The 19,347-nt window shown below is 30.7% G+C and overlaps 1 protein-coding gene across 1 annotated transcript; it reads left to right on the top strand.

Annotated features, from left to right (window-relative positions):
* The first annotated feature begins 2,189 nt into the window (after nt 1-2,189).
* Nucleotides 2,190-19,000, top strand: LOC122272443 (uncharacterized). Its single transcript, XM_071185335.1, has 8 exons — nt 2,190-2,367; nt 2,574-2,711; nt 4,148-4,354; nt 6,561-6,637; nt 8,065-8,146; nt 9,602-9,910; nt 13,787-13,987; nt 18,905-19,000. Exons 1-6 carry the CDS (start codon nt 2,190-2,192, stop codon nt 9,850-9,852), a joined length of 933 nt encoding a protein of 310 aa, XP_071041436.1. The 3' UTR covers nt 9,853-9,910; nt 13,787-13,987; nt 18,905-19,000.
* The last annotated feature ends 347 nt before the right edge of the window (nt 19,001-19,347 follow it).

The following is a 19,347-nucleotide window of genomic DNA, read 5'->3' as shown; positions in this document are numbered from 1 at the left end:
TTTGATTTATTTAATTCACCATTACTTTGTTCAAAATAAAACTATTTAGTTATACTTTGAACTAACATTGATTATATATATGATTAAACTAACAATAATTAAAGTAAAAGCAAAGTAAGTCTGTCAAATTAGCAATGCTTACATTTAAGTTACCGTTTTTAATTTATTTACACCCTGATTCCGATTTTGCACGAATGCTTTTACGAATCACCCGTCCCCAAGGGGTTAAACCTGTGAGGATTATTTACTCAAGACTAAAATTTTGCTTTATCTGCTTTCTTATTAGTAACTATGAATCAAATAACAAGTTTTAAGACGCATCTGTACTGGCAATGTGATCTGAGACCAGTGTGGGATTTTTTAAAAAAAGGATTATTAACAAAATGATTATAAAAGTACCTCTGTATCACTCAAAATGGAAATAAACGATCAAACTTCATTAGAAATATACTTTTCGGTAAACCGGGCACAAGGAAATTGAACTATTTCGTAACACTTTTTTTAATTTCATTAATTTTTTTTAAAATTTGTATTTATTTATTTTCAAACTTTATTTATTTTCGAATTCTATTTTATATTTTCTTTTATTTATTTTAATTAGATTTTTATTTTATTTATTTTATTTAGATTTTTATTTTATTTATTTTCATATGTTTAAAAATTAAGATAAATAAAGGAAAGCTAACGGAGATTTATATTTTAAAGTTTAAGTTAAGTTCACGTGCTGACACTAGCTCCAAATCAAAAGCTTTTATTTACTTATTGATAAGGATTATAACACACATTATTTTTCGACAAAATAAAACAAGATAAATATATTCTACCAGTTTTCGTAAATTTATTTTTAAATTGAAAACGACGTTGTCCAGTCTTTTTAATTGCTATGCCTTTTTAATAATCTTTTAAAAAATAGTGGTCATTTGAAAACCAAACCATTCCGAATATTTGGCAGGGCAGAAAGCCTATAAGTACCAAGATTGAAAACAACAAAAACTGGTACTTAAAGCCTCTCATTCTAGAATTTTTTTTTCGTGAAACAGTACATTTCTGAAACTACCGAGATTTTTTTTACAATTATAGCATGAATATAAAACTGTTTCTTTCCAGAGAAAAAAGTAAACATTGCTAACTAGTTCGTAAAACGAGAAAATAATTTTACTCCTCCCGAAAACAAGTTGAAAGTGAAATGGTTTTACTACCAGCTTTTCCTCTTTTCCGTCTCGCTTTCACCCATGTTTTGGTATTTTTGAGAACATTTTGAAAGACTAACCACTAAAGAGCTACAATAAAAGGGTGTTGCGTATGAACTTTTAAATCATTTATATAAATAAAAAATAATACATTAAATCATAAACATAGGTACCACTAGAATAAGTTTTTACGAAAAGGGTAGAAAGTTTGCAGCCCTGTTAATTGTATATATTCTCACAGATGTCAACCTGAAACCGATTGCAGATAAATATATTATAATGGTAGTATTTAATTTAAAAATCTAATTTTTATAAATTCGATTTATAGAATTTATACCCACCACTACTGCAAATAATTCATAGACATATACTGTACACCACTTTATTGCAGTTTCGAGCCTAAACAAATTGATGTAAGGCATACCAGCAGTGAAAATTGACTTTAAAACTTCGGAATAGAGTATACCCGGAAATGACACTGAACTAGGCCTAGTATATATTTCGGATATTTATTATCGATATTTATATATCGGCAACTATGTGGTTGTCAAAAACCACCAGTTTCGGTCATTCACAGTAACACCCACGTAAAATTGCCACAACGTAGGAAGCACATTGTCATCCAAAATAGTGCAGTAGGCATCGGCATTGAGCTTACCATGAATGGAGACCAAGGGTCCCAATCCATATCAGGAGGGCGTGATGCAGGGTTTCCGCTACGGTAGCTTTTTTCGCAAAATGCGAAAAGACCCCTCAAAAATGCTAAAATTCAACAAAGCATTTTCGCATTTTTGCTAAAGGATTTTACTAAATTCCATTAAAAAAAAAGCTTCCGCGAAAAACCATGACGCTAACATCCATGAAAAAAACTTGATCAAACAAGAAGGAAAAATCTAAATATCTTTCGCAANCGATAGGGTTCAGGTCTGGGCTCTGTGCCGGCCAGTCCATTCGATTAAACCAATTGGCACCATACCAAGCCTTGGTGACCCTCGCAACATGACAGCTGGCATTGTCGTCATAGAAGTAACAGGGGTCCATCCCGTAAAATTGCCACAACGTAGGAAGCACATTGTCATCCAAAATAGTGCAGTAGGCATCGGCATTGAGCTTACCATGAATGGGGACCAAGGGTCCCAATCCACATCAGGAGGGCGTGATGTATATCAGGGCCGCTGTTATAGTCATTTGCATAGGTGTCCGATTACTTATTGGTAGATAGTGTATGTGTGTGTAATTGTTTGAATAAATATTTTTTTATTAGAATTTTTTTAAATACGTAAATATAATTTTTTATAATAAATATTTGCTTAGATATACAGATTTTTTTGTTCATATTTACTAAGTTTTGATTGAAAATAAGTTTTGACTTTATGAATATAGTTTCAGATAATGCATCCGAGCTATGTACTTTTAATCAACATGAATGTGGTTACTCATCTACAAGACACGGCCATATGCAATGGAACTGGAAAGACTTATCTGCTAAGATCGAAAATTATCACTATAAAAAATTGCAAGGTTTGTTCTTCCTGGGGACTTATTTTCTTCTTCGGAGAGGAGAAATTATGACGTCACATACTAACTAAATGCTTTCGATGTTCGTTCTAGCTATCGTATCTTACAATATTATTCGTATTAAGAGCAACTATTTCAAGTCTCACATTTTATTTTATCTTGTAATTCGTTCTTAATACAAACTGACTATTCAAATACAACTTCATTTGCAGATTTTTTTTGAAAATTTACAATAGAAAATGAGGAAATAATTAATAGAATTCAAGTTCTAGTGTTAAAGATAAGGCAAAGTTTACATTCCAATTTCCAATTTGAAAATTCGATCTATGCTTTTACTCAAATTAACCCAAAAAATTATATGGCAAGATTGTGTTTCTTCCTGTCCTTAAAGGTTGTTATAGTTCTCAGGACAGAGGAATAAGACCGCAGACCCAGAAGAAATTGAAAATGTAACCCAAACGTAAAACAAACAGAGAGAACTTGTACGTATGAAATAAAACTAATCGAGATTTGTCAGAAAAGTTTGAAAGAAAAGTTTACTTAGAGAAAATAAAACATACCAGTAGCTACAATCATAATAATATAAAAAATATATATTAATGTTATTAATTTTTTTCCATTTGCGTATGAACCCTGTCACGTACTATCTTTTATACCCTTCTCTCTTTTTAGAGGGAAAAGGTAGTGATCTGAGAGGGAAGATTGAATTTTTTTCTAAACAGGCATTGTTTCCGATGCATTTCGTACTCTAAATTGAACGAAACCATTTATGAGATTATCAGGCTAATAGTTTAAAAGTTATATAGATTTTACATACACGAAATACGAACTTGTACATGTGCCTATTTACGAATCTAACATGGCGATCAAAAGAAAAATGCATACATGTGAATTCGTATCGACCTGCCATCGCTGAGATTTGAGCCCGGTTCACCTCCGGTTCTATTCCCTGAAGATAGTAATATACCCTGAAGATAGTAATAGATTCCCTGAAGATAGTAATATAGTAACCTTCCAATATGAAAAAGGCTACCACTGGGCAAAGTGTAATATCTTAATTTAATAATTGTTTGCTGAAGATATTATTAAAGTTTGCCTTGTCATATTTTTATGCTTTACTAAAAAGAATGTAGGAACAAAAAAGCTTCTCAGATAAACTCTTAAATCATTTACTTGTAGTGGTGTGAAAATAACAGCAAATCCACTTTACAAAAGCGGAATGATACATAAAATCATCTACTTAGCTACCACCAAAAGAAATTTTCCCCAAAGTTGGCAGCCCTGTACTTAACTTATTATCATATAATAATGTTGAGGACCGCTGGTCGACTTGTATCAGCTGCCAACTCATGAATGGGGTTAATAAATTTTTTATTGTTGCTTAATTTATTTAGTATCTATGAAATAGATGTTGCTAATAACTATGAACTTTCTTTCAGGTGGCGTTTGGTTTATAAAAGATATCCCTAAGAACAGTGAAGCAGCGCTAGAAGTTTTGTTGCAAACACCAAAATATTCCTCACCAAAACTGCATGCATTCAAATGCTTGCATTTGTATGCTTATTGGGACAGATTTCTTGAGAATAACAACACAACGACGCCAAACTACATCCGAATATCTCAAGCACCTAGAAAATACAATAATTGTAATCTGCTTTCTCTTAACCGGTTAACGCCCAGCGTCATATATTTAGGACAGTTCCTATTTTCAAAGACATTCATTGTGGTGGGAAACTTTTTTCGAATTTTTATTTATCTGGGTGAATTAATAGATTCTCAGATACCACAATGATTTAGTTATTTCTGACTAGATCTAGAATTAAAAGGAGCAAGTTCTTTTTGATCTATCAAAGACTTTCTGAATGCCCTAACAGCAAAAAAAAAAAAAAAAAACCAATAAATTTCGATAATGTATTATACCACCTTTTTCATAAAACCACTTCTTGCATCATATAAAGTCGGGACAAAACGGGTTAAAACATAGAGGGTGTCCCATAAATGATTGATTCATATTGAACGTAGATTGTAAATACTACCTGATATGAGAGAAAAATGTGGTATTTGCAGCATTGTTATTATTAGAACAATACATTTTAGAGAAAAATGCATTGAGTTTAAATAATTTAAAATTTCGACAGATGGTACCGCTAGAGGATACATTTGCAGGTTAAGAAGATTCTACAAAAACATTGTCAAATGTATGTGCAAATTTTGTTTATAGACTATGTCATATTAAAAATGCAAAAGTTGGCTACATTTGCAATTTTGCTAAATAGATTTTAATAGTCAGTGTTGCCTAGTGGCAACTATTTGAACTTATTTTATTAAAAAAAAAATACTTTCCTAATAATACTGCCGGCAACGGTATATTTTTTTATTGAAATAATGTTTTTAAAATCATTTTACGGACACCCTATAAATCTGTTAGACTATCGGAATTATATTTGTGCTAAATTATGTAATATCCCAAAAAGAGAAATTTGAAAAAAAAAATGCTTTTTATCCATTTACAAAAATTTATCAATGTATATTTCAAAGAAGCTGTTTATCTTAGATTTTAATAATTGAAAATAAGTGCACATTTTTAAAAAAAAGATTTTACCTTCAACATAGAAAAAGAGAGATTTCTTTCTGTAATTAATAACCATACATTATTAAAATGTTAAATAAAATGTTTTTACTTGTTTTGAAGCAAACTAATGAAAAACAATTTAAAAATAAGTTTAAAAAAATTTCTGCGTCAAGGATTTAACTTGCTGTTCTTATCAAAATTTGCCAATCAGAATTCCGCATAGTAAAAAGAGACGTGTCTGAAAGCTTTTAAGTATAATACTTCAAATTGTACAAACAGTTTTGCCACGTGAAATTCTGTAAAACATTTATTGCTAGTCGAAAGATTGTTTTCATAGATTAGTATCGAAAGTGACTCAATATTTTTTATCCCACCCCTGTATCTATGCACTTGTTTGCTCCTTTGAAAATAATACTTAAAACAAGAATCATAAACTGAAATGTATCAAGTTACTACGCCCACCGTATTAGTGAAATAATGACACCTTTGGGTAAACAATAAAAACAATATTCCAGGTGTGGATGATATTGTTGAATTACATAAAAAATTTAGCTTGTAAATAAGAGAAACTGATTGCAGATTTGATGCAAAAGTATCTAAGTTTTGTTTAAAAAAATCTCATGTAGCGAAAAAAAATGTTTCTCAGTATAATTTATCTTCCTTTTAACCTCGTTAGACCTAAATTAACCATTACAGATCTGCCAACTACAACGCTTTTTGCTAAATATTTTATAGAGTGGTAGACATTCAAAAACCAAAGCATTCAGAAGTTTGGTAACTTTGCCAGCATTTTAAAAGCCTCATCACGATAGAACTATAACAATGTGGCTTTGCATATGAACTTTAAAATCATTTATATGTAGTGGGGAAAAATAAGTTCAAATGAATAAGAAATAATATATTAAAACATAAACCTAGGCAACACTAGAATAAATTTTTACAAAAAATATAAAAAGTTGGCAGCCCTACCATAAGGATACCTCGCCAAATTCAGCTTACTCACAACATGGAAAAATTAGAGTCAATTTTTAGCACATATAAATGCAATAATTTGAAAAAAAATATCTACATATTTTTTTTCAAATTTAAGCTACCACTTTAAAACAATTTTCAGGTTTTCATTCAGGTCATTATTTTATATCATTATTTCAGGTTTAAATAAATTAAAAAATTTCTGATGAAATAAATTTAATAATCAATAAAGTATGAAATAATTTTAAAAATACCATTGAAACTGATTTTATTACTAATAATAGCATAACTGTTTTCAATTTTTACAGATTATAAAGATTTCAGACTTGAAGTTGATCGATGGCTGGAAATTAAAGTAGATATGAGCGTATCTGAAGATTATCAAGTAAATACCAAATACTATTAATTTTAAATAGGTAACAACAAATTTTTTCTGTAAATATATATTGTTCAGAGCTTTGCCAGTTATTGTAAATTTATACTTATACATATCCCATATTCAAGAGATAAATATTGTCAATTTGGTCAAATGTACGATGCGGAAAAAAAAGCTAATATCCTAAATAATTTCGATTTAATCGGATTTTATTTTTTCTGTTTCGAGAGCCTAATTTTGAATAAGCTTATTATAAGTTACGAGAGCGATATTTTAAACTAAGAATTCAGACAAAAATTGTTCTTTATCTGAAAAAAAAAATACAAACTTAAGTTGTGCTGACCTATTAGGAACTTACTGACTTTTATTCTTCTTTATTTATAAAATAAATTCCTTAAATGCTACAAACTTCAAAAGGAATTATGTATTTTTATAACTTTTATACGTTTTTTAAAAGTGACAAATGGTTACCAATTTTATTCAAGAAAGCTGAAGTTATTTTATTTTTATTTTATAACCGTCGTTGAACAGCCGACCCAATTTCATGGGTTTACGACTACTTAAGTTCAACTCCGTAGCCTTGTAATTTTGAACCAATCCAGAAGACAAGGAAACTCCTGGATTAGTACCCCCAGAGGTATTGATTTGTTGTGGGAACATGGAGGACTTTGAGACTCGACAGATTTAACGTGCATCAGTCACCATTTACTACACGGGGAGTCTTCGTCCGGCGAGGATCGAACCCACGACCTCTTGGTTATGGGCCCAGCGCCCTACCGACCAGGCTATCCCGGCCCTAAGCTGAAGTTATTGAAAAATGGAAACCTAAATTGAAAGTGGTAAAACGTGGTGGTAAGTATACTTACCACGGCCTTCAAAAGGGTTAATAGTGTTTACGCCAAAATTTGTAGCTGAAAGGTACTTTTTGATAAAAGGTCCTTTTCGATAAAAGGCAATTTGTTAAAAAGTAATTTCTGATAAAATAAAATAATGGAGTATTGCTTAAACTACGTTGATAATTTCTAAGGTGTTATTCTTTTTAGATAATCCGAGATAAATAATCGAAAAAGTTAACAAATGAAATTACTATTCTTTATCTATTTTAAAAAAAGAGCAAAATCTAGAATTGGGAACACCAGAGCCTACTGAGTTAACACAATCGTCACCAACCATATTAAAAAGAATTTCAATAATCCGAGGAAAGATTAATAATCTAACAAGGAATAGAATCACTAATGTTTATATTTTTGAAAAATGGATCAAAATGGGAATATTAGCTCCCACTGAATAAATATAAGCATTACCAATTATGTTAAATAACAAGCATGGAGATTAATAATCCATGGTTGTCATTTTGAAAACATGAATTATTAATCTGCGTGGATTATTAATCTCTAGTTATAGACTCGGATATTGATAAAAATTATTTTTTACAGGTAGAGTTTGCTACTTTTTCTTACTATACTCGATCCATTGTTGTCGTGGATGATGTTAGGATCGTGGATGGTAGATGTTCAGGTAAAAAAGTAAATTTTTTATATTTTAATAAAACTGAAATTTTAATCTGGATGACGGTTTTTATTTAAAATGTCTCATACATATACAACGGAAAGAGATGTTATTTCCTTTTATAGAGCTACTGTCACTTATCCCTGCTATAGCAGCATGGCTATTTCCTCGAACAGCTGTTAGTTTTTTTAAGGAATCATTAATAAAACCCAGTGTTAGAAGATTCTTAGAGACATTTTCAAAAAAAAAATTTATATTTCAACGAGTAAAGGTTTTATTTTAATTTTATTTAACTAAACAACAGGGATTCAAATTTCTCAACAGTTTATGGCCCTAAGTGACAATCTTTGAGTGTTTTGGAGTAGAAGAATATTACAAGCCCATTTCTCAGAAAGCATCCAATAACTGTTCTCAAAAACCTGTTCTTTTGTAGCAAATAGAACATTGAAAGTAGGATCCTGAAATTAAAAAAAACTCAACTAATTGTTAAAGGATTAGTAATTTTTTTTAAAAATAGGAAGCATGTGTCAATTATTCCCTTTATTACGATAGGAATAAAGGAACGCTAATCTTTATTTTACCCCTTACTTGAACGAGCAACGTTTTGACTTTAAAGCACCAATTTGCTAAAATGTCACTTGAAACTTTCTTTCACTTTGCTCTTTAAAAGCAAACGACATTAGAAAGGCAAATGTTTATGAATCAAATGTTATTTTTTTAATGGTTTCAAATTCCGCTTGAATAGTTCTTTCTTTTAAATAAATAAAGTGGTCGCGATCGGGAAAAATTTAAAAACTTTTTTTTTTGAAAAATGTTGAATAAAATAAAATAAATTTAACTAGATTTATCTAGATTAAAGCAAATTCATCTAGAAAATAAACTGCGCAACTTAATTCCTAAAGTAAAAGTGAAATTAAAAGCTGTAAATTTCTATTACCCTCATGAAATATTTAAGAAAATTTTTCCCAATAATCCGCACTCAGAATATCTTATGGGTTATTTAAAAAAAAAATTATGATAATTTTATCTTGATTTGACTTTATTATCTTATAAGTGCGATTTTGGGGGCATTGTACTTGATATACAATTTCTGCATGTACAGAGAAAATGTTTTTTATTCTTTTTGGTTTTTGTTTTGAAAAGATAACAATAATTTTGAGAATTTATCGACTTATTGTTACTAACTGAGAGCTAATTGAAAATTTTAAAAAAGGGATATCGATACTTTGATTCATTTATAACAAGTCTTTAGAATGGACTACTATTTTTAAACATGTGTACTTTTATTTTCATTTGCATATTTTTAAAGGTAATGGAGTCCCTTTAATCGAGTCTTTATCATGAAAATTCGCAGTTTTTAAAAAAGCTGATTTCAAGCTGGAAGAAGAAATAAGCAACAAGAAGAAAAATGTCCTTTTATTTACATGAAAAAAATTCGCTAATGGTTTGTTTAATCTCATTTAGATATGAAGCCTATTACAAGTCCATCTACTACTACTACTTCTGAATTTACTACAACAAGTACTCCAGATCCCTTTACCAGTACTTTGTCTACGACGGAAAGTACTCCGATTCTCTTTACCAGTAATTTGTCCGCAACAGAAAGTACTCCGGATCTCTTTACCAGTACTGTGTCTACGAAAGAAAGTACTTCAACTATTGGTTCGATTGACGAAGAGAAAACTGGAAAGACTATGTTCACCAGAGAAGATTAAAATACAAAGCCTTCTTTCACGACTAAAGGAACTTCTCTTGAAGAACTAACTACTAGCAGTAAGTTATTCATGTAATAGCACATCTATTTTGCTTACTTATTTCTTGAGTTTTACAGTTTTGTAGACGCTGCTCAAATTCTATTAAACTCTTTGTGTGTTGAGGTTGCGTTTTTGCAACAGCTAGTTGTGCAGTAAAAAGCAAATATATGAAAAATAAAACTATGCAATTAGACGTTAACTGGCTGTCGCATTATAATTTATATTTCTAGCTTAAGTTTATTGAAAACTGTTGCTGGGGCATAGTTTTAGATACAGAGAAACCTTCAAGGAAGACCACCCTTCTGGCGATCACTCATCATCGCTACTTAATGTATTCAGTATTTACGACTAGTTTTAGGAGGCACGGAATATTTTCCATAGACTTTGTGTTGAGGACAACGTTTAGACCTTTAGGAGGCACCATTAAAACCTCATTCTCTCCTCAAAATGTTTACTTATTTAGAATAGTTCTAACATTCATAATTGACATTTCCGACCCAAGAAAATGACACTGATTGAAACTGAAATCGTTTGCGAAAATTCGTATTCCTTCGATAACATTTTGAAGAGAATGGAGGTAACCTCTAATAACTACCAACCTCCATTAACGACCATTTATATGTGGAACAAAGAGTGGTCGCTCCCGAGAGGTTTCACTGCATAATGAACTACTAACTGCTCAGTATAACTACTTACATGATTAATATATTTTGATTAATATTATGATCAATATATTTTCGGAACAATAATGTCTTTGTATCAATGAAATACATTTAAAACGCCAATTCGTCAATTTTTCTATTTACACAAGAGATTTTGACAGTTTTGACCTAAATCTTTCAAAGTGGGTTTGAAAAAACTGCCCCTCTTAACTTCTTCACAATAATATAAACCATTAGGATTTTATATTTTTCCCCCTCTTCAATGTGGTTTGGTCACAGCACCATCCCGAGCTATCCGGAAGTCCGAAGGACCCAGGTCTCTCGGACACGGAAACCACACTGCCGTCACCCACAAGAAGCGTATGCGGTGCCGTGCACCTAGTTCCCAATCCTACAACCCTACAGACCCTCTAAGCTCTTCTGTATGAGCTTGCTGCAAGGGAAAGGTTTAGAGCAGGGCATACAGATTTATTAAGAAGCAGATAATAGTTAAGTTAAGAATGTTAAGTGAAGCAATTAAAAAAATAATTAATGTATATTCCATAATTAATTAAAAACAATAAATAAATAGAGAAACTAATAATTAAACAAATTTAATGAATAGGTTAAGAATGATAATTGAAGGAGTTAAATAAATTATTAAAGATTAGTCTTCAATTAAAAAAATTGTCAACCAAATAGAGAATATGATACCTAAGCATACTAAATGGAAATTTGCATCACCTGAATAAAACATTGATGATTAAAGAAAAGTTTGTGTGGACATGAAGAAACTTGAATCAATTAGTTCTACGCATTTGACATGATTAATAAACTTAGGACTGTAATATGATTTATTACATTAGGTTGATTATATGTGATTACATGATTTGATTGTCAATTGATTTCAATGATTACATATTCAAAGTTTCTAGCAAAGGTAAGGATCATATCATATGGTTATAAGTTATTACATTAGTTAGATTGGTTAGTGTTAGGTTACACTACATCATGACATATATTATTAGGTATAGTTCGTTCACCAGGAGTTGGCACTTGGCTCCACCTCCTCGGACGCAGAGTTCATTTCAGCGCGGGGGTGTAAGAAGAAAAACATTTCCCCGCTTGAAATCGAGATAACCTCTAATGCGCGCAAAGCCTCCACACGGTTTTTTATAGGTACTTCAATCAGACCACTATGAAGGCAAACCAGTTAACGGAAGAGCCCTATAATCCAAAATCCAGTAAAAATAAAAAAGTGGTAGCAAATATTTCTCTAAAAATTTGCTTAGTTTTTTAATATGATTAGTTTGTCTTATTTACTTGTTTACCACTACAGATTCATTTCTCAAATATATATGACAAGTTCCTCTCAGTCACTTTTAAAATAGAACTTTAACTTGGTTTCATGCGCTCAAACTGTTCACTTTTTAAATAGGCTGCGCAGACTACTAGTAAGAAACCGTGTGGAGGCTTCCTGATGTAGAAGGTGATGGCTGAACACAAATAGTGAATTCTTTTTCAGTCACTTACTTCGCTTTATCATCAGCTGTTATACCTTTCGTTATTCTAGCTAATTTATATTTAAAAACTTTTTCCCAACAAAATATCACAAAAAGAACCATCTATTCAACAAAAAGAGAGAAATATCAACAAGTTTATGAAATAAAATGCACATGAAGATTGCGAAATAAATATTTTTGTCATACGATCGCCAAATAGCAGCCTTGTTCACACCCTTTCCCCTAAAATAGGGAAATAGTATCATCCGATACCACGTGATGAAGGCGGAGCCAAGTGCCAATTCCTGGTGAACGAACTATACATCACATTAGATTGCATTACTTGAGTTTTTACAATGGTTACATTCTTTTGTGACTTAGGTACATTTTAGTTACTTTGGTTCGTGGTTACAATGCTTAAACAGTACTACATAATTTTGTAGTTTCATTGATCATGGGAATTAGAATTTAATGTTCTTTATTTTATGACATCCATTTCACAAATCATGAGTATTACACTTATAGTTTTACAGTTATTGTTAATATTTATGAATTAATGGTAAATATTTGACGTTAGTAGCTTATACTAATGGTCACAATTTTATTGGATATTAAACTAACGAATTGATAAGATGGATGTTGGAGTGATTAGGTTATAAAAATTGGAACGAAATTGCGATACCTATTGGTAGATTAAGTGGTTTTAATAAAGAGTTGAATTGAGAGCTGCGACTGTGGGTTTTGGGTTACTTGGTCGAGAGGAGAAAAAAATTGGCTAAGAAACTGGGCTTCGGAAAAACAAAACTAGGTTTTGTTTTCGCCCTCCCGTGGTATCGACGACCGGATCCATAGAACAGGCCCTGTCGCCTCCCGGGTGGCATTGTATCTTGTACAAAGTTTCACCCAACTCATACTAAGAGATTTGGCGACCCCGACACGTTTTGTGTACCAGTAAAACAATGTGGTAATTCAACAACACTTTATTTTGACAAATCTTAACAAAACAAAAAAAAGAGCTAACCCCTTTAGTGTGAATAAAATGCCTCCTAATAATGATACCAAATTTTTAAAAGTGGTACTATATTTTGCTGGTAATAGTATAGCTGGTATATTTGCAAAATTGGTACTATATTTTACTGGTATATAATTTGTTTTTATAAATTTATCATAAAATTTTTCTTGCTCGCCGCTAACATTTGTAATCTAATTACATAGGTAGAAATCTGATACATGAATATTTTTTTCGAAAACAGTTTAATAATTCAATAATTGCAAAATTATAAAAACCTCAAATTTCTTTTCTGGGTAGTTTGCTACCACTTGAATACTTTGGGTTGAAGTTTTAGGATCTCTGCTGTATAAATACGATTGCTACAGTTTTCTTGGATCGTTTGCCGTTTGCTTGAAGGGTAAATGGTGTATAACATGAAAAGCAGAGATGTAACATTCCAGATAACATTTCAATTTTTTTTTATTGCTCTTTTTTGTGTATTTGGGAAGAGAAAAAAATGTCGTGTTGAGCAAATGACTATCCCATGCGTCAACAGGTTTCTTGGCGAAAATTTGATAATTTTTCTTTCCAAATATACAATTGACGATGAGTTGCCGGCGGCAGTCATAAACAATTGAAAATAAAATCTATGTTTCAACATACGATAATCAAACTGAAATCGTGCCAAAACGTGTTAAATTAACGAAAAGTTAAATTTTTATTAAAATTTAATAAAATATATCATATTTTCTATCATTTAGAAGACAGTACAAGTCCATCGATATCCACATTTCAATTAACAAGTACTTCAAAGCAAGTTACCAGTAACAAGATTTCAACTCAAAGTACTTCAGCAATTAGTACGAGTGACATCGAAAACATTGGAACATCGATCATCACCAAGGATGACAAAAATGAAAAACCCACGACAATGGCTTCGATTATTGAACCAACAACCAAAAGTAAGCAATTTAATGACATCGATCAAATAATTACAATATACTCGCTTTTATTAAGTATTATAATTTTTTAATAATAATCAAAAAAATTAATTTAGTATTGTAAAGTACACAATTTTTTTTTGCATTTATTTAAAGAATGTAATTTTATATAACAAAATACAAAATTTGAGCAAAATCTGTTGAATAGTTCCTGAGAAATTGAATTTTAAAAATAAATTTTTAAAAAAAAATTTTCTCAGAAATTCTGTTTGACCGTTTTTGCTCAAATTTTGTATTTAGTCAAATAAAATTACATTCTTTAAAATGATGAAAAAAATTCATAATGAAATAATTCAAAATCTTTTTGATTATTATTAAATAAAATAATTAAAAATAATAAAATATTTTTAAAATTTATATTTTTTATGCAATTATCTTTCTGTAAATAAATTTATTAATTGTTTGCAATTTTTTTTGATCTGTTTAAAAATTTTAGAGGTATAATGAAATACGCAGAAAGTAAAGTTTACAATAAGGGGTGGAAACTTAGGGCCACTCTCTTGACCAAACTATTGGGACTATATTTCGCAGATTGCGGCTACCCCCTATATTTGTGAGGTGAGAAATTCGTTTCCGTCGAAATAAGATGTATTCAGAGAAAACACGTTCTTGGATCTGACTTCGTAACTTAAAATATCGCCTGCACTTATTAATTAACTTATCTGAGGTCACCCCCTTTAGCAATTAAAATTTAGTCATAGAATGTGAAGATCCAATCATTAGATTAGCAGTTATACAGGGCAGTCCTTTTTTTTTCTTTGTGCACTGTACCTGTTGTCTTAATTGGCAATTACCTCTTACAGGGTAATATTTTCCTTAATTTAACAACATAAGATTATAAATAAAACTTTGTTAAAAATCTGAGTACAAATACTCGTTTAAAAAAAGAAATAATGATTCATTAAATAATACAAAAAATAAGCGTCTAATTGATCGGATTCTAAATTTGTTAAACTAGCAGTCGAAAGTCGTTAAATAGATACACTAAATTCATTAATATTCAAAATATTCTATGGTAATATATAACTCAATTTTTTCTTACTACACAGTTTATTACATTCTGTCATTGGGTATAGTGTCGCCATTTTGTTAAACTTATATAATTCATATAAACCAGGGGTGGCGAACCTTTATACACCAACGTGCCATTTTTTTTCTGAAAAAATGTTTAATGAGGTCATAGACGTGCCGTCAAATAATTTTGACTTCGTGATTTTTGGGAAAATAATAATACTAAATACTATCAACTCAAAACTCTTTGTATACATTGAGAAAAAAAAAAACATTTTGCAATGTCTCAGTTATACGCGTTATTCAACTTAAAGTAACATCAGTGTGACTTCTGCAGATTAGATGTCAAATAACTTAGATTAGGTTGCAAGATGTTAGTTTAAGCAGGTCAGTTAATTTTTTTTGCTAGTTATTTATTGGTAGCTTGTTTTTTATGGTTATTAATTGTTTTTTTAGCTGTAACTGTACATTTTTTTATTATTAATTGCTTATTATTTTGTGTGTTTTTCTGAAATTTAATTTAATTGTTACATATAACTCATTAATAACATTTGTGTAATAACAAATGTGATCGGTGGCGTGCCCAAAATATTGTGTCGGGTGCCATAAATGGCACGCGTGCCCTTGGTTCGCCATCCCTGATATAAACAGTTTTTTATAAATCCTAAATATTATTTTACATCTATAATAGCCTTCTTATCGTATATACTTAAAAGTTTTTATACGGATATTCCAGCATTTTTTTTAAATTTTCAGAGGCGTGCTTGGTATGAATTTATTTGGTTATGACCGTATTTTGTATTAGGTGATAGTAAGCTGACCAGCTACTTGCTTAAACTATAAGACTGGTAGCGAAATTTCTAAAAAAAATTCGGATACCCACTTATTTACCTTTTTAATTATTTAGAAAAATCATTCCTCTAAGAAATTCTCTGCGAAGATTTATGTTCTTAGAAAATTAAATTTCAAAAGTATATCTATTAGTGAGTTTCTGAAGATTGATACAGAAATCCTATAACTAGTCTTCAAAATCATTTAAAAAAATGACTTCGACCATGATATATAACCATGATACTATGAAGATACCAACATTGTTACCATGAAAAAAAAGCAATCATATTTAGTTCTTTTTTCTAAATGACGTTGCAACGTTAAATCGGTTAGCTGATAAATTATTCAGTGATAATCATCGTCAAATTCCTTTTAAACAACTCAATATGATTGTTAGTCAATCTTAATAAAATGAAGATTTCTCGTGTAACATTTTGTAACTGTTTTTCTCTCAGTTAAATCTCCAAAATTATGCAGGACCCCGCAGTGGACTGATCATAAAGACGCGCTTCCCAGTAGAACACCGAACATGTCTTCGAATCATTTTCAATTATATGTTTCCCTGACAGTCGCCAATAGCTCATTGACAACTCTAGTGCGACCATAAATAAAGTACCTACCTACCAAAACTATTTAAGCTATCGTAACTGAAATTCGGGCATCGGAATTAACTCCTGCATCCAAAAACCTATACATTGTATTTTATAAGTAGTTTGCGCACACTATTAAACTGAACCAGCTTTTTTGCATGGATCGTAAAACAATTATAAAAAATACCAGGAAGAAATTTATATATTTGTTCATTTGATGGATTAATTTTTTGTGATAATTAAGGAAATATGAAAAAACATTTATTTTTAATTAATTCAACATACTTTAAGGTATACATTTGCTACAATTTTCCTATTTTTACTAGATTTTCTATTGAGTCGCTATTTCGTCAACTGACATTTATTGTTACTGTCTGATAAGAGACTACTCTTTCAAAACCGTGTGGAGGATTTCAGATAGATGAAGCACTGGAGAGTCTACAAGAGGAAATTTTAACAACTAATCCTAATAGTTGTATGAAAAATTTTAATGCCTCCGTGAAAAACTTTTGAAAAAAAAAGGAATTAACTTTATAGGTTATCGGAGAAAATATTTGAAGGGAACGGAAGAAATTGACTTATTATTATTGATGATAAAAATGCTTTCATGAATCATGGTAAATTTTGATAATCAATAGCATCATGCGGAATAATATTGAATAGTGTCAATATTTATTTTGATTGGATGATTTTTTCAAACTATGTTTTGATTTTTGTAATGACATTTAAGTCTCCGGAAGGGCAACAAATAATAATAAATAAAAACAAATTGAGGAGAATTTTAGTTTTGTTATAACTAATATGATATACATAGCATTATAAGCCTCTATGTTTTTTGCATGATTTCATAGGGTTGATAAATATATATTAACTAATTATTTAGTCTCTTTACCTCGAATCCGAAGATCATGTATAATTCTAATTTATTGAAGGAAACTGCTTCTATGTGAAAATTATTTCTAATATACTTGTTATTTGCTTGGAATATTTTACTTTTTTATTGCTTAACAAATTCATCGTTGCTCCTACTTTTTAGAAAACGAACTGAAAATGTTCCTTCTTCCAAAGAAGATACAAATGTTTTAGAGCATATGCTATCATTTTTTATAAACAATGATCTTGCACAGTTTGTTTTCGTAAGGCTTTTGGTCTAGTTTACGGGAAGATAAATTACCGGTCGTAACGATTTTGTATTATATTATGTGACCGAACATACTATGTTTATAATGCTATGTTGTTTGATGAGTTAAATACATAGCTTGTGAAATTTATTTTGAGAGTTGCAACGAGCTGATTCGAAATTTTTCAGCAGCTACTAGATAAATTTGTTTGGTTGTGGTGCTGGTACCCACTTATAACGTTTTAAAAATCGCTTATTCCTTCTGTAAAGCTTTAGTTCCGCATTGAATTCATCTTAAGGAGAACACCGAAGTCGAGCATCACTGGCAGCTGTCATTGAATAGGTGGGTTACCACTTGTAGCCTAGATAGGGAACATAGGGAACTGTGGTATTGGCACTCGTCAAACTGTTCTAGCGTCAAATGATTGACTTCGTGTGCAAACTGGCTGGCTACCAAAGCATTGGAGTTATCACAGAATCAAAACTATGTCTCTGGATCAATCTGAAAGATCTTTCTGCAACCGATACCAATAGCTCATCGAGCAACTCTAGAACGACGTTGAGAAAGTACTCCTTTTTCTGCACAATTTTATTTCGGCCAATCAATTTATTTTCAATGTCAACTCCTCAATTCACGTTGTCAAATGCTTAAAAAAAATTTCAGTTTTATATTCTAAATTTGATTCAAATTCCGTACCTCAAAAAATTAATGCACTCATCTAGAGGTTTAATCGTCGATCTATACCGATAGAATTCTATCTAGAACTTTAATCGTCGAGTATTGCTCAAATCTCCTCAACTGGCTTGCCAGTAATAATAAGACAGTAGCTCTTCAATGGATTCCAATCCATTCTGAAAATAAAAAAAAATGCGACTTCCTTGTAAAAAAGAGGGCCTCTGTCCTTCAGAGATCAAATTCCAGACTTCCTTTTAATAATGTCAAATATCTAATGAAGAATATCTTCAGGGATTCTTTCAACGAAGAACAAAAATAAAATCGCAATTTAGATAAACCTTAGCTTAAACAGATTCTTAATGTTCCTCAGTGACCATAGATGAAATCTGTCACCATGTTTCGACTGATATATGGACACGATATTCTGAATAAATATCTATGTCGCGGTTAATGATCCGTCTTATACCTTGTGTAAACTCCAGGAAGATGGCCTTGTCTCTATTGTTTAGATAGCAATCTAGAAACACTAATGGACTCTTTGCTCTCATTTATAGATCTATTGCTATATTTTTGATATTCCTTTGTCTTTAATGTGCCATTCGAAATTAAAACAAATTATCTAACTGTTCCTTTTCTTTATTCTTTTACAGATCAGACGCTTGTGTTTATTTTTGTTTGCTTTCTGGGAGCTACTTTTTTCATTGTTCTTGCTGGAGTCGCCTTATCTGCAGTAACGTATAAAAGGTATGCATCATTATATGTGTTATTTATATTTAAGAAATTAATGGCCAACCCACACCATGTTACTGTTCGACATGGCAGTTTTGGCATGGCAGTTAACACTTAGAAATTAGAAAAATGCTAAATTTCGAAGAAAAAAATGAAAAAATTTGAAATAATAATTTTTTTATTAAAACTTCGTTAAAATCAGTAAAAATCGTACTTTTACTCACACATTATTGATCTCTAGCACGTTATTAAACTGAAAAGAAGTTATAAAATAATTTTTTTCAGCTGTACTAGTTTTATACCAATAAGCAATTTTCCTAATTTGTATGATTTTGCTAACATATACAGTTGTAGATTTAAATCA

This window comes from Parasteatoda tepidariorum, chromosome 9, assembly GCF_043381705.1.
Source record: "Parasteatoda tepidariorum isolate YZ-2023 chromosome 9, CAS_Ptep_4.0, whole genome shotgun sequence".
NCBI lineage: Eukaryota > Metazoa > Arthropoda > Arachnida > Araneae > Theridiidae > Parasteatoda > Parasteatoda tepidariorum.
Note: the sequence above shows the minus strand (reverse complement) of the source record. Positions and strands in the feature narration are given on the sequence as shown.